Source organism: Hippichthys cyanospilos, chromosome 2 (genome assembly GCF_059441005.1).
Source record: "Hippichthys cyanospilos isolate Australia breed blue-spotted pipefish chromosome 2, RoL_Hcya_1.0, whole genome shotgun sequence".
NCBI lineage: Eukaryota > Metazoa > Chordata > Actinopteri > Syngnathiformes > Syngnathidae > Hippichthys > Hippichthys cyanospilos.
In genome coordinates, this window is record NC_142370.1 from 6,159,063 (window position 1) to 6,171,562 (window position 12,500).

Genomic DNA, 12,500 nt, shown 5'->3' on the forward strand with positions numbered 1-12,500 from the left:
AATATTTTTCAGGCATTTACATTTATTTGTAGCGCTGGGTAATGTACCTTAAAAGTGTATTACGATAAATATTTTCATACAGCAAAGATAATGCCATGTACTGTTTTGGGCAATATTCATATTAAACAAAATATTTGGCACAGAAGGAAATGATTAGACTAGACAAGTTCTATTTATTCTTTTTTCAGAAGCGGGAACCCGAGATATGACCACAAAGGGAAAAACAAAGGAAATCATAAAGCAAACCATAAAGCAAAGCCACCGCACCACTGATACTGTATTTGTACAAAGTTCTGCTCACATGAAATAGTCACTACAGTCCACTAACTTTAATTCTCACATTTTCTTATATCATTGATTAAAGCTCACACACAGACTCGCGTGCAATTTCATTTCAGCACGATTTCTTTGTGCCACCTCTTGCTTCTTGCTGGAGGATAATGAACTCTAGGATGAGTTTGGCTGTGCGACGAGGCCTCTCCATCACCACAGAGTGGCCGCAGTTCTCCAGCAGGTCCACTCTGCATCCTGGCAAGATTTCTGTGATGACTGTGGCTCCAGACACATCCACTACCTGGTGTAAAACACTTTTGTTGATATTTATATTGATAATAACCTGTCGAATGGCCTCTCCAGAATACTGTGGAGAAACACTGACCATAAGCAGGCTTGACAATAGACTCTAACAAACGTGGAAAAAAAAATCAGAATTATCAGAGACAGTACTGTTTACACGCGCCTGTAAATCAGATGCGTTTGCTTATCCCAATTGTCAGGTTCATTGACAGGCAAACAAATTCGAAATTCCATTCCACAAAGGCGCTAACGTCCCCGTCGACCTGCACGGGTCTACCAAATTGCCGGAAAAAGCGCAGACGAACGGTTTTGACCACAGTTGACGTTGTGTTCTATATCGGGAATTACTGTAGAAATAAAATAATTGTAGGAAGAAAATGATGGAACAAATAGTATATATTATAAAACATGTATTATCTATTTTTACTTTTTTTGATAAATATATATTTTAAACTGTCATTGTAGAGGGTTAGGGTTCCAAAAAATATATGCATAATAAAATGCTACATTGTACATTACAAAACATATGACATTTTATTTCATTAATGTACATTTCAACAGGATTTAAAAGGATGCAGAAGGACCATTCTGATTGGACGATGGGAGCTCGCTGCTTTGATGCCATCTGTCTGCGCCAAGCTGCGCCTGTCTACCAAATTGCAAAATCTTGGTCAGGCACCACCCCGACCACATTCGCCAGACCTGCGCCTGAGTCCCAAATTAGAACCCTATGTCTCTCGACTGGCCTGGGAACGCCTAAGGATCCCCTCAGGGCTGCTGGATAAAGTGGCTGGGGTGAGAGAGAAGTCTCCGCTTCCCTGCTGAAGCTGCCGCCCCGCGTCCAGACCCCGGGTGAGCGGTAGAAAACGGATGGATGGAATACTGTATGCAATTTTTAGCTGTCAAAACAAGCAGGCTAAACTTGTTGCTCCGCAACATTTTCTCTCGTAAATTGAGGGAATTTACCTGATCCTGTTTTCCCCATATCACCTGTACAGGTGCAGTGATGAGATGCAAGTGTTCCTGTAAAGCATATCTGGACTTCTCGCTTACAATCTCCAGAAACACTGTTTAACACCAGAAAATGCAATTACAGTGTGGTTGATGAAGATAGACCAAAATTGTAGAATGTTCAAATGAGATCACCTTCTTCATAAAAAGAGTTGTGAGGCTCCCGGACATCCACAAGTCCTTGAAGGATCTGAAACAATGTGACCCACATCTTGAAATTTTGCGAGTGTTGAGCGCTGAGGAAAAAGTCGTGATAGCTTACTGAATCTTACCTGCTGAGGAATCTTAAAGCGCACGTGTGAACACAGTTTAAACATGTCCTCCATCTCCTCAGGTGTGGTTGGGATCAGTGGAATATTCACTGTGTAATTGCTACGTTCCAGATCTTGCAGCTGGTTATCAAACTTAGTCTCACATGGGTGTTTAATACCTTCAAAACAGGAAGAAAACAAAGGACGTGAAACAATGTGAATGCTTGGATTCAAACAAAATAGTTACTATCATTGTTTTCCATGCAAGTTGTCAGTGGTGGTAACAAGCGATATTTACTTAAATAACTTTGGTAGTAGTTTACAAGCTCTAGCTCATGCCTCCCAAACGCCAGAGGCCATACCTGGACATGGACGCAAATTGCAGTTTGTCTTATTCAATCAGACATGTAAATTCTCTGTCCAGTACCTCGCTGGAGAAAGGGTTGCAAGCATTCAAAGGAGCTTGGGAGAAAAAAACAACGCACAATGTTTGCACAGATGTAAGAAAAAGTTGGGATAACTCACGTATTGTGACACGTGCACATTGCTGATGAATGTGAGTGAATGCACAAGTTCAATATCTTCAATCATTTATAAATTTACAAAGTTAATCATCTCGGCTTGGTGGACCCGCCGTTATTATATGAGTGTAGACAAACAAACCTAATTCAAGACCATTTATTACAGCTGAATTCTCCTTTATTAACTAAATATTGCTTTAATTTGATTTTGTTGTTTTTTTTTTATGAAACAAACCATTTTTTCAGGTTATCTTTTACAAACCGACCCATTTTTGGGGTTGTTTTGAGCAAAAACACTCGAGAACGTTCGATCAAATTGACCTATAATTGGTTTATTTTCAGCCCAACTACTTTAACTGTGTACAGTATTTATTTCTGGAGAGAGAGCGAGGGATTAGGAGAGCGGGATTACACACATTCACACACGAACACCGACCATCTGGACAAATGAGCGTCATGCTGCAAATTTCTGTCTGGTACGTGGCGGCATACACCCCAGCGACATTTCCCCCCATGGAAGTTCCAACAACGTGGAAGGGCTTTCGGTTTAAGCGGATGGTTTCCACGAACTGAAAAGAATGAGGAATCAGAACTGAACCTTTAGAGGAGAATCTTAGAGAAGGCTAGGTACACACTGCAGGGTTTTATGCTCAATTCCGATTTTATTTGAGAAATATGATTTACTTGTGAGGTCAATCACAAATCCAAACAACTGCGGCCTGTACATGACCTGTGTTTGAATGATGACCTGCCCAAAACTCTCCCGCGCAGGCATTGAGGACATTGTGACGTCACAGACAGTGGGCGCGTTACCGTGTTTGCGGAAATACCTGGCAATGTTGAAATTGCTGTCGTAGTGGAGTCACAATATTTTCAATCTGCTAAATTTAAGGAGTAAGTTAAGGAAGGAAAGCATGAGGTTTTCTTAGCATTTTATGTAGTACCAGCAACGGCTTTCTTGATTTCTCCCCGCGAGCAGGAGAGCAAGAGCAAAAGAGCGAGAGAGAAAGACAAACTACACCTCAATGAGTTTTCTTTGCTGCTTTTGCGATTGTTGTTTTCGTTTTTCCAATCTGCTCCCAACTTTTTGATTGCAGAATTGTTGACGTTTTGTCGCTTGTTTGTTATGTGGCAGTCGGATGAATGCGACCTGCCCATCAAGACTGAAGTCGAACGTCAAACCAACGGATATGCGTCAGATTGAGTACCAAGTGGTCTGGCCTCGCATTCGGGAAAAAAAAAAACGGATCTGTGTTGTTAACACTACCGTCGAAAGATCAGACACAGGTCGGATAGAGGTGAAAACTAGAAATTGAGTCACTTCAGACTGTAGCGTGAACCTAGCCTTACAAGGAGCTACTGATTTCTACATTATAGTTCACTGCTTTTTTTTCTCTCTGTACCTACCTGATGAATCCTCCTGGCCTGCCCCAGGATGGAATAATCCTCTGTGTTGGTGCGGGTTGTACCCTCATGGCCTGGCATGTCCACGCACACAATGTGCAGATGTTTTGGTAGGTACTTAGAAGAAAGAGAACAACTTCATGTTTATATATACAGTGGACCCCCATGTTACAGCGTCCCCGGCTTACGTTTTTTTCATGTTGTGATGTGGAATACTGAGTTTTTTCGTACCCTCTTTATGGTATGTTCAATACCATAAAGATATAGATAAGATTGTTGTGACAAAAACAACTGTCATGACCCTAGGGATTGGCTGTATTTGTGTTGTTTTCCTCCATCTGCTAGCGTTTTTACGTAATTGCACGTATTTACTATTGCGGTCAAAGTGCTTCCATGCAACGCATCACTACAATGCTGGTCTGCTATTGGTCGGCGTCTTCTCACGAGATGCTGGTCCGCTATTGGTCGGCCTCACTCGTTTCAAAATGGCGTAATGTTAAAGCTTTGTTCTATCGTGAGTGGTTGCAAAACCGTATTTATTGTTACTGCATTTTACTGCTTTATTCAAACTTGAAAGCTGGAGATAATAAAAAAAAAAAAAAATACAAAGCCAGCCTAGCCTAGGCTACCCCTACTAGGGAATATGGACATGACAAGCGGCAGTCAAAGGTAAATAAATCCTTTCTATATTTTTTATTTATGATGTTTTCTGATTGTATACATGTATATTATATATACGTAGCACTTACTATACTATATTGGTACCAATTTTTAATAGGTATGTATAATTTTGATGTTTTTACCTGGGGTTCTAAACGCATTAACTATTTAACATAGGTTTGGATTGCCCGCCATACGGTGAATTCACCTTACAAGTCCAACAGCGGAACGGATTAATCTCGTAATTTGTATTTAGTCAATACAACATTCAGGTACACAACCCCTTGTAATACTCAGAGATAAAAAGGTCATTACACCTTAAGACAACCCCCCCTACACAAAAAAACCTTTTGGTATATGCAGTTGTGTCGTGAGGAATGCACTGGTGTATATTTTGGGGAAACCAAACAACCATTGAACAGGTACACATCTCAACACAGACTTAGTTATACACCTCAAAGAGATCTTTAGAAGACAAAAATGTACATACTGTACCGCACTTCTCGAAGTACAAGTCGACCTCACTTATAAGTTTTAATGCTTTATTTTTTTTTCCGGACACAGCTGAATATTATTTTGTCGAAAAGCCCTAATAGTCATTCCGCATATCTGACACGCCAAATGTCTCCTCCCATTTTACACACGAACATCCTCTCCTATCTCCTTGTCAAATGGTCAAACTTCCTCATGACTTTTCCACGGGTAGTCCTCTTCTGACCCATCCAAATTGTTTGAAATGAAGGTCTTCGGAGATGACTTGCTGATCATCCTACTTCTTTACACAAGTGACAACTGTTGTGAGATCAGAGCATGGAAGGTTGTCCTTAGTTGTTTCTCCCCCACGTGCCGAAATCCATGCCGACGTGTTCAAGTACACATCTAAGGACTGAAGGAGACAACTCAACCGTCTTTTCCTTTTCATAATTCGTCAAAGTCCGCCGAAAAAAATGATCCATGCAAGCCTCATTGTTGACAACAAAGAGGCAATCTGGCAAGGCTTGACGAAAGTGCATTTTTGCAATGTTCTGTTCAAATGCTCTAAAACAGATGCATACTATATCGAAATGGTGGTACGGTATACATAATCATTTAATCTGTAAATGATATTACTTATTTCACATTCGAATGAATGTCAATCAAACACAGATATGTGGAAACAATTGGTCTGTTTAAAGTTGAAAACAAGGAAAAAAACTCGACTTGTACTCGGAGAAATATGGTACTATTTTCAGAAAAGACAGTTTGAAAAAATTCAGAGCGGCCCTCTACCTTAAGGATAAGAAACCATCTTCAAAATGAGGCGAGGACTCATGACAACACCTTTTGCCAAATGCAAGGCCTCCTTTTCTCCCTTCCAAACTGGTTCAACAATTTGGCCTTGAATAAAAAAAGCACCGCCATTTTTGGCCTCCAAACCTGTTATAGCTGAATGGGATATTAATAATGGTGGCATCTTCCCAAAAATGATTCCCTCTGTGGTTGGGACATGCTTCTAACTAGGGGGATAAATAGTTGGGTTTCTTGGCAGCTTTCCTGTTTAGCCTGTGTGCATGACGCGATGAAGCCTGTTTGGATGAAAGGCAAAATGTTTCCTTCAAACAGAATAGTCCAGGTGCAATCAATTACATTATTCGCCCTAAGAATGAAATCACCTGGACAAATGACTATTTACAGGCACCGAGTGAATTTGCTGCCTTAAATGATTATGCTTTAGACCACAAAAGATCATTTTCCATAGCATCACACACTTCTGGACACAGGTGCTATCAGCATGCTGAAACTCGCGTACATTGTTTTGTTCTGGTGCTGATTCAATGTTTCAACAGACAAATTTGATAGCCAACGTAAAAAAAAAAAAAAAAATGTAATACTGTTAGGTGTTTAGTGGGAACAATGCTGGTCTATAGGTTTTGAAAAGGACATTGTCTGAATTTACTGCTCACGAACTTTTAATAGGTGCGAAAAAGATGAACATTTGTTAAAGGAAAGACGGCGATTGTGGCTTTCACAAATGATCTCATTCCTGCTAGATACCCAATCCATTTTGAACACATCGTTCAGGTAAGATTTGCCCCTAAGAGACGTTAGAACACATATTTTTACTGGTCAATTGTTTCGCGTTCTTTTGTTTAAAGTTTGTACATATAGGACTCAGTGGAACAGCGGTTAGCACTTCCGCCTCACAGTTCAGGGAGCGGAGTTTAAATCCAGCTTGCTTCGGCCTTCCTGTGTGTGGTTTGTATGTTTTCCCCAAGTCCGTGAGGATTTTTCCTTTCAAGTATTTGGCAGATGGCTGTAGGGGTGCTATCGATTAACCGTTTTTTTTTTGTTTGTTTTTTTTTTGGGGTGAAAAAAATTGCCCCCCCCTTTCGATAAGTGTAAAGTGGACTTTGATAGGTGATCTGGTCTTTCAGTATCCTTAGTACATAGGTGTCGGGTCTAGTCCTCCAGGGCCGGTATCCTGCATGTATTTGGCGGTTCTCTCTTAAACTCACCTGGTTCAAATTATTAGGACAATTTTTGAGCTCCTGCAGAGCTTACTGATGAGGGAATTTGAATCAGGTGTTTTGGGAGAGAAACCTGGAAATCGTGCAGGATACCGGCCTTCGAGGACCAGAGTTTGACACCTGTGGGTCGAGTGAAACTGGTTAAGATCTTACAGAAATTTTTATATTGCTTTACACACATTCCTGTCCTTATTAAGAGGTCTTATTTTAAGTCAATTGATCAACTGACAAGTTCGTTAATTTGCAAGGCTGCGTTACAACTCCCCAAATCAAGGAGTGAATTGGCTTTGCCCAATATGATGTATTACTACTGGTCCTGTAACATTCAAAAACCTTTCTATTGGGATAACTTCCTTTAACTGCTGCCAGAAAAAAACCTTTGTCTTCACCAGGCCTCTGATCTTGCTCCTATAGTAAGCAAGCATTTATTCCTGCCCTCTTGCGGGGATGCAACATTCCGGACTTGGTCCGACAAAGACACCGTGGTTCCTTTGCATAATGTCTTTCAATAAAAAAGAAAAAGAAAAAAGTTTACACATGCAATGTAGGATCATTTGATTAGAGTCATTGCAGCTGAGGGCCACTAAGCTAACCGTTTTGGAGCCATGAGGCAGGCCTGTGATTACAAGTTCTTAGTTCATGTTTTCTGGTCCCCTTTCTTTCTGGGGTCAGTGTCGTACTAGTTTGATTGTGTCCACCTGTCCTCGACAACCTGTTCTCTTGTGTCAGCCAACCAGCTCCCTGCACCAGTTGTGTCTTGTCTTCATTGTTGTGTCGTAACTTTGGAGTGTATTTACTTTCCTGTTTCCTTTCGGTTCTTGTGGGGTCATTGTTGTTGCTGTCACTTTGTTTGTCCCATTGTGATCAGTTTTGACTTTGTTTGTTTGTTTTTTTTCTATCACCAAATTTAACAATTATTTCAGAGCGCACCCTGCATTTGGGTCTACTTCCCTCACATCCTCCACACTGATGCTGGAAACTAACACATAGAAACAAACACCAGTCAAGTCAAGTGATCACAAAGTATTGCCACCACGTTTTCTACTGACCTTGACCAGTGTGAGCCAAGTGTCTTTGTGAGCAGAGAAGCTGTGCAGCATCAAAATAGAAGGCCTCATTCCTGGCTTTCCTCTACAGGAATAACAAAAACGATAGCCGCTGCAGTCTGCATAGTGGACCTGGAGACCCAGAGTCCTCCTCCAGTACCTGCACATAGAGCAGAAGTCATATCAATGTGCACTTCAAATTTATTTTTGTAGAACAAGATTGATACAATTCTAGGCATACGAATATTTTGCCCTTTGTTTGTACAACCTTCTTAAATACAGTACAGTGGTAAAGAACAAGAACAGCGCACTTTCCAAGCTTACCAATAGTAGATCCGAATGAGCGCCGAGGGCCACAGGAGGAAGGAAGCTATGAAAGCCAAAAGGGGAATAGCCAGCGTTCCCCCACCAATTATGAACAGATTCACAATGTCTAATTCTGCTGCCATATCTTTCCTGGGTAAAACACATGTGAATCATTACACAAATTACAGCATTCCGAGATTGCTATGCTGAGACGGGAGAAGATGAAAGCTTTGATTTTATAAATGAGACTACTACTGTAGTTCAATGCAAAAAAAAGGGAACTTACTATTCTGTTGATGATCCTTCATTGGCTGTTCATGCAGGTCAAATTCCGTGGGTCACTTTAAATCATGCAGACTCTTCAAGTAATATTTTACAAGGTATGTTCAAAGACTGTACGATTGAAAATCTGAAATTTAAAAGCTTTATTCCCGTGGTTTGCAGTCAGCCCCAAATGATTACGATGACTGGATATACTCATTGATTAATTTTCACCACCGGAGGGAAACTGGGCCGCTAGATTATTCGGTCATTCTTTTAAAGTGAACGCACTAGCTGAACTTTGCAAATTACATTGGTGAAGACTCACGACAGAGCTACGGCGAAATTGAAAATGTGCTGTTAATTTCCTTACGATATGTCTGTCTAACCCTAAACCTTGTGTTACAACGAGTTTTAGGTTTCAAGTACTAACTGCACCACTGGGTGTCGTGAGTGAGACAAAGTGAGTGCAGTTTACTGATGACAAGCTGTGACCGTTAACCAATTTAGGTCTCACTTCAGAAAGGTTCTATGGTGCTAGGATGCAGCTATCCCTTGTGGATCCTGCATTGCGTGATGACTGTTGATATTACAATAGCACCATCTACAACCACGTGAACATGTCTCAAGAGTTCTCAGCATTTTCAGTTGATGATTAAAAAGTAAAAACATTACTTTCCTAATCTTGGCCGCTTATGGAATAGTGAGTAATGGACAAAATTGAATTAATATGACATGTTCTTACGTTTAAGCTACGCATCAGAGAATTAGCTCGCAGAGTGTGCAGAGCTGGCATTCTGCTGCAACCCTGGACCTCTACTGATGACCTACATACAGAACAAACTGGAGCAGAACAAATGGACAGGGATGCTTGCGCTGATGGTTTTTTTTTCTTTTAAATTTTGGTCTGTCTAGTATATTTAGTTGCATCATGTTATTCCACAACCTGTGCTTGTCACATAACCTAGATCTACATACAGCCTGGCTCTCACATGCCATCTTGTCAGGGATCATTCAGATGCAGGTAGCAGCCCATGTGCCAACAAAGTAAATGGATGCGGCGTGTGGTCAGCGATGAGCATTGAGACATCTGAAATTTAGCAACGCATGCGTCATTCTGTTGAGAAATTTTCTGCTTCCTCCTCTGCATTTTTGCTATTAGTCTGAGTGCTGCCCACTTAGTGGGAGGGACAGCACCAAAAGCCCAGTTCGGTCATTTCGGAGCAAGGCTTCATATCACCGCTTTCCGTTTGTCCGATCACGGAGAGCAAACAACCAAACGGGCAAGTTCAAAACTTACTTTTCTGTGTGATGGGAGAAAAGATGTCAAAAAAAAAAGACAGAAAAAAACCATAACAACATCAATGTTGTCTTTTAAAATGATTTAATTCTAGGATTAGACACAGTACCGTACTGTACAACAGGGTTAACAGGACAACCACTGGCCAGATATCCCATGGCCTCTAACTGGAATGAAGGGTCGTGGTCATAGTGCTGTGAGGAGCTCGAGAGCAAGAAACTTACATAAGTAGTCCTGAAGCGTGAGTCACGCAATCCATGTTAAAATATGAGGCATCTAAATATAAACTATTGCTTAAGAAAAAGCCTGTCTAAGAGCCATCACCTTACCATGGTGGGGGCATTTGCGTGTCCCATTGATCCTAGGAGTTGTCTGTGGCTTTTATGCCCCTGGCAGGGTCACCCATGGCAAAAAGATCCGAGGTGAGGGACCAGACTAAGTACAGCTCACAGACCTTAATGATGAGTGAGAAATTTGGAATCTGTTTTCCCCGCCCGGATGCGGGTCACCGGGATCCCCGTCTGGAGCCAAGCCTAGGGGTGGGGCGAGCGGCTGCTGGACGTATGACCGGTAAAGAAAAAGCCTTACTCATTAGCTCCTCGCAAATGGCCAAATTGGCACAAAGTGGCTTACGGCCAGCCTGGTTGCCAGGTCGGGTTGGACCAAAGATTTCTGCTAAGTTTGTTTTACGACTGAATTTTTTGCTTTTACCAGTTAGCGGTTTCAGGTGGACTGGATGTTATGGCAGATTGACAGGCCTTTTTCAAAATAGGCCTCTCAAGGATGCAGGATGTCCATATCTCATAAGACAGCAGCAACCTTGTCCTAACGTGGGATTTGAAGTACAGAACATACCTTTTGTGACACCTGCCCTGAAACTTTTCTGACACCTCATACACAGCTTGTGTAAAGTACAGGTGCCAAGGTATATTTGTTCGCTCAGCTGTGGTATTGCATCATTTTGTCTTATTTCGTTATTCAAGTGAATATTCTAGCTACTGCTACTGAAGGTGGTCTGTTTATGTTGGAAAACAAAACTACTGACCTGCAATTACTAACAACTTTCTAAAGAGCGTCAAATTGGATTTTCAGGTGATTACTGTGTATGCTTCGTTGAGATGCACGATTTATTCTTTGTTTAAAACTTTTATTTCATGTTTTGTTGTTTAATAGCCTCAGCTCTTGTAGTGGAGGAATGTGCTATCATCTAAGATTCTGTCCCATGCTCACCAATTAACATGAAACCTGGACTTCCCGCACACAGTCTCTGGCTCTGACTGAAAAGTATAGCCAGGTGAAGCTCCACCGTTTTCAAGCTACTATGTCAAAGCCAAACACAAAGCAGAGTTGCGTTGTTAGCACAGAATGACATTAGCTAGCAACAGTAGGTTCTAATAACGGGCACATTTGGTGAATGATGTTGTTATGTGTTTGGAGATGTGACCACTCCATTTACAACGTAAACAGACACTAATTGACAGGTGTGAGGTGAAAACCTTAATGGGCTGCCTAATTTTTCTCTACGCTCGGGGATCATTCTTTATCTTTTGTGTATTTTGATTGAATAAATTCAAACTTAAAACACCTTGGAACTATTTTAAATTAAAAAAAAAAAAAAAGGCTCTTTTATTGGGTCCTCATCTGGTCCAGGAGTCACGGTCAACCTTCATGGATTTAGTTTTTGTGCCTAATTCTGGTGACTGTACCATATATTTATTTTAGACACTAACCATGATTCAAATGTTTATTGTGCTGACAATTACACACACTATATTATGGCAGGCTTGGACTACAAATGAGCCATCCAAACTATTATGACATACAGTATAATTAGAGTTAGTGTGTCGACAACATTTACATTCATGAACGGAAACCTTACTGTTCACTCTTCCCAAAACTTGGGCCAAAAGGTAAACCGGTACATTGCAAAGAAACAATTTGAAGAACTTTCTTAAATTAGGAGAACTGCCATCTGAAATATAGGTTTCAAGATTTTTAAACAGTGTTAAGTATGACTCCTCCTAATTAACAGTGCAGACAATAACAGATGTGTCACTTATGTCAGTTTCGACGTGGAGAAATCATATGACGACTAGATTCGCTGCGTGCATGTATATGTATACATGTGAGCTATGCATGTGCGGCCCTCAGGTCTTAAAGAATGCAGCAGCAGTCACAGCTGTTAGAGCCACAGCAACCACAGGCCCCCAGATCATCCACGGCTTCTGAAACAAGTGGTAGCACAAAAATGGAAACATGAGCGTCACCGTGTGAACGCGTCCCTCTGGCAGAAGCGTCAATGGAAAGCGACCAAGGCGGTGCAACAGAGAATGTCAGTTAAAAAGATGAAGCTGAGCTCATCCAAAGTCTCTGGGAGAAAACCATGTTAGTGACTAGACAAAACAAACACATGTTGCAGCTGTATGATTTCAAAGGTTAGATTGTTGCGCCCGGATTCTTTGTTTTTGTTTTCACAAGGAAGACATTTTTTGGGGGGGTGGCAGCGGAGGGCCTTATTAAGCCATGCAGTGATCTTGACACTAATGAAAATGACAGATGTGGGCAGGAATAATGTGTACCTTCCTACCACAATGCGCCGAAGCACCATAACAGCAAAGCCAGGACAAGGCCGATGACTATGGCTTGAACAGGCAGCA

At 41.3% G+C, this 12,500-nt stretch overlaps 2 protein-coding genes across 10 annotated transcripts in view; both read right to left on the bottom strand.

The window, feature by feature from the left end:
* Window positions 1-184: 184 nt before the first annotated feature.
* abhd6b (abhydrolase domain containing 6, acylglycerol lipase b) lies at window positions 185-8,899 on the bottom strand. Of its 4 annotated transcripts, none has more exons than XM_088407637.1 (9): window positions 8,569-8,899; window positions 8,301-8,432; window positions 7,980-8,136; window positions 3,767-3,880; window positions 2,796-2,928; window positions 1,860-2,017; window positions 1,723-1,777; window positions 1,543-1,643; window positions 185-574 (listed from the first exon to the last, which is right to left on the bottom strand). In XM_088407637.1, the coding sequence occupies exons 2-9, from the start codon at window positions 8,423-8,425 to the stop codon at window positions 395-397; spliced, it is 1,023 nt and encodes a 340-aa protein (XP_088263763.1). In that variant the 5' UTR covers window positions 8,426-8,432; window positions 8,569-8,899; the 3' UTR covers window positions 185-394. The 4 variants fall into 4 exon arrangements, with proteins under 4 accessions (XP_088263763.1, XP_088263764.1, XP_088263766.1 ...); XM_088407638.1 differs by lacking the exon at window positions 185-574 and adding an exon at window positions 594-1,475; XM_088407640.1 differs by lacking the exon at window positions 185-574 and having other exon boundaries at window positions 594-1,643; window positions 8,301-8,346.
* Window positions 8,900-11,573: 2,674 nt separating this feature from the next.
* The window catches only part of slmapb (sarcolemma associated protein b), a 10,149-nt gene continuing 9,222 nt past the window's right edge, over window positions 11,574-12,500 (bottom strand). Inside the window, exons 9-10 of one of the 6 annotated variants that reach the window (XM_088408439.1) lie at window positions 12,431-12,500; window positions 11,574-12,065 (exon numbers count right to left, since the gene is read on the bottom strand). The exon at window positions 12,431-12,500 is cut by the window's right edge and continues 10 nt beyond it. In XM_088408439.1, the coding sequence (XP_088264565.1) occupies window positions 12,056-12,065; window positions 12,431-12,500 (80 nt within the window). In that variant the 3' untranslated portion in view covers window positions 11,574-12,055. Of the gene's footprint in view, window positions 12,069-12,422 lie in introns of all 6 variants that reach the window. The other 5 variants (XM_088408442.1, XM_088408443.1, XM_088408440.1 and 2 more) reach the window with 5 other exon arrangements.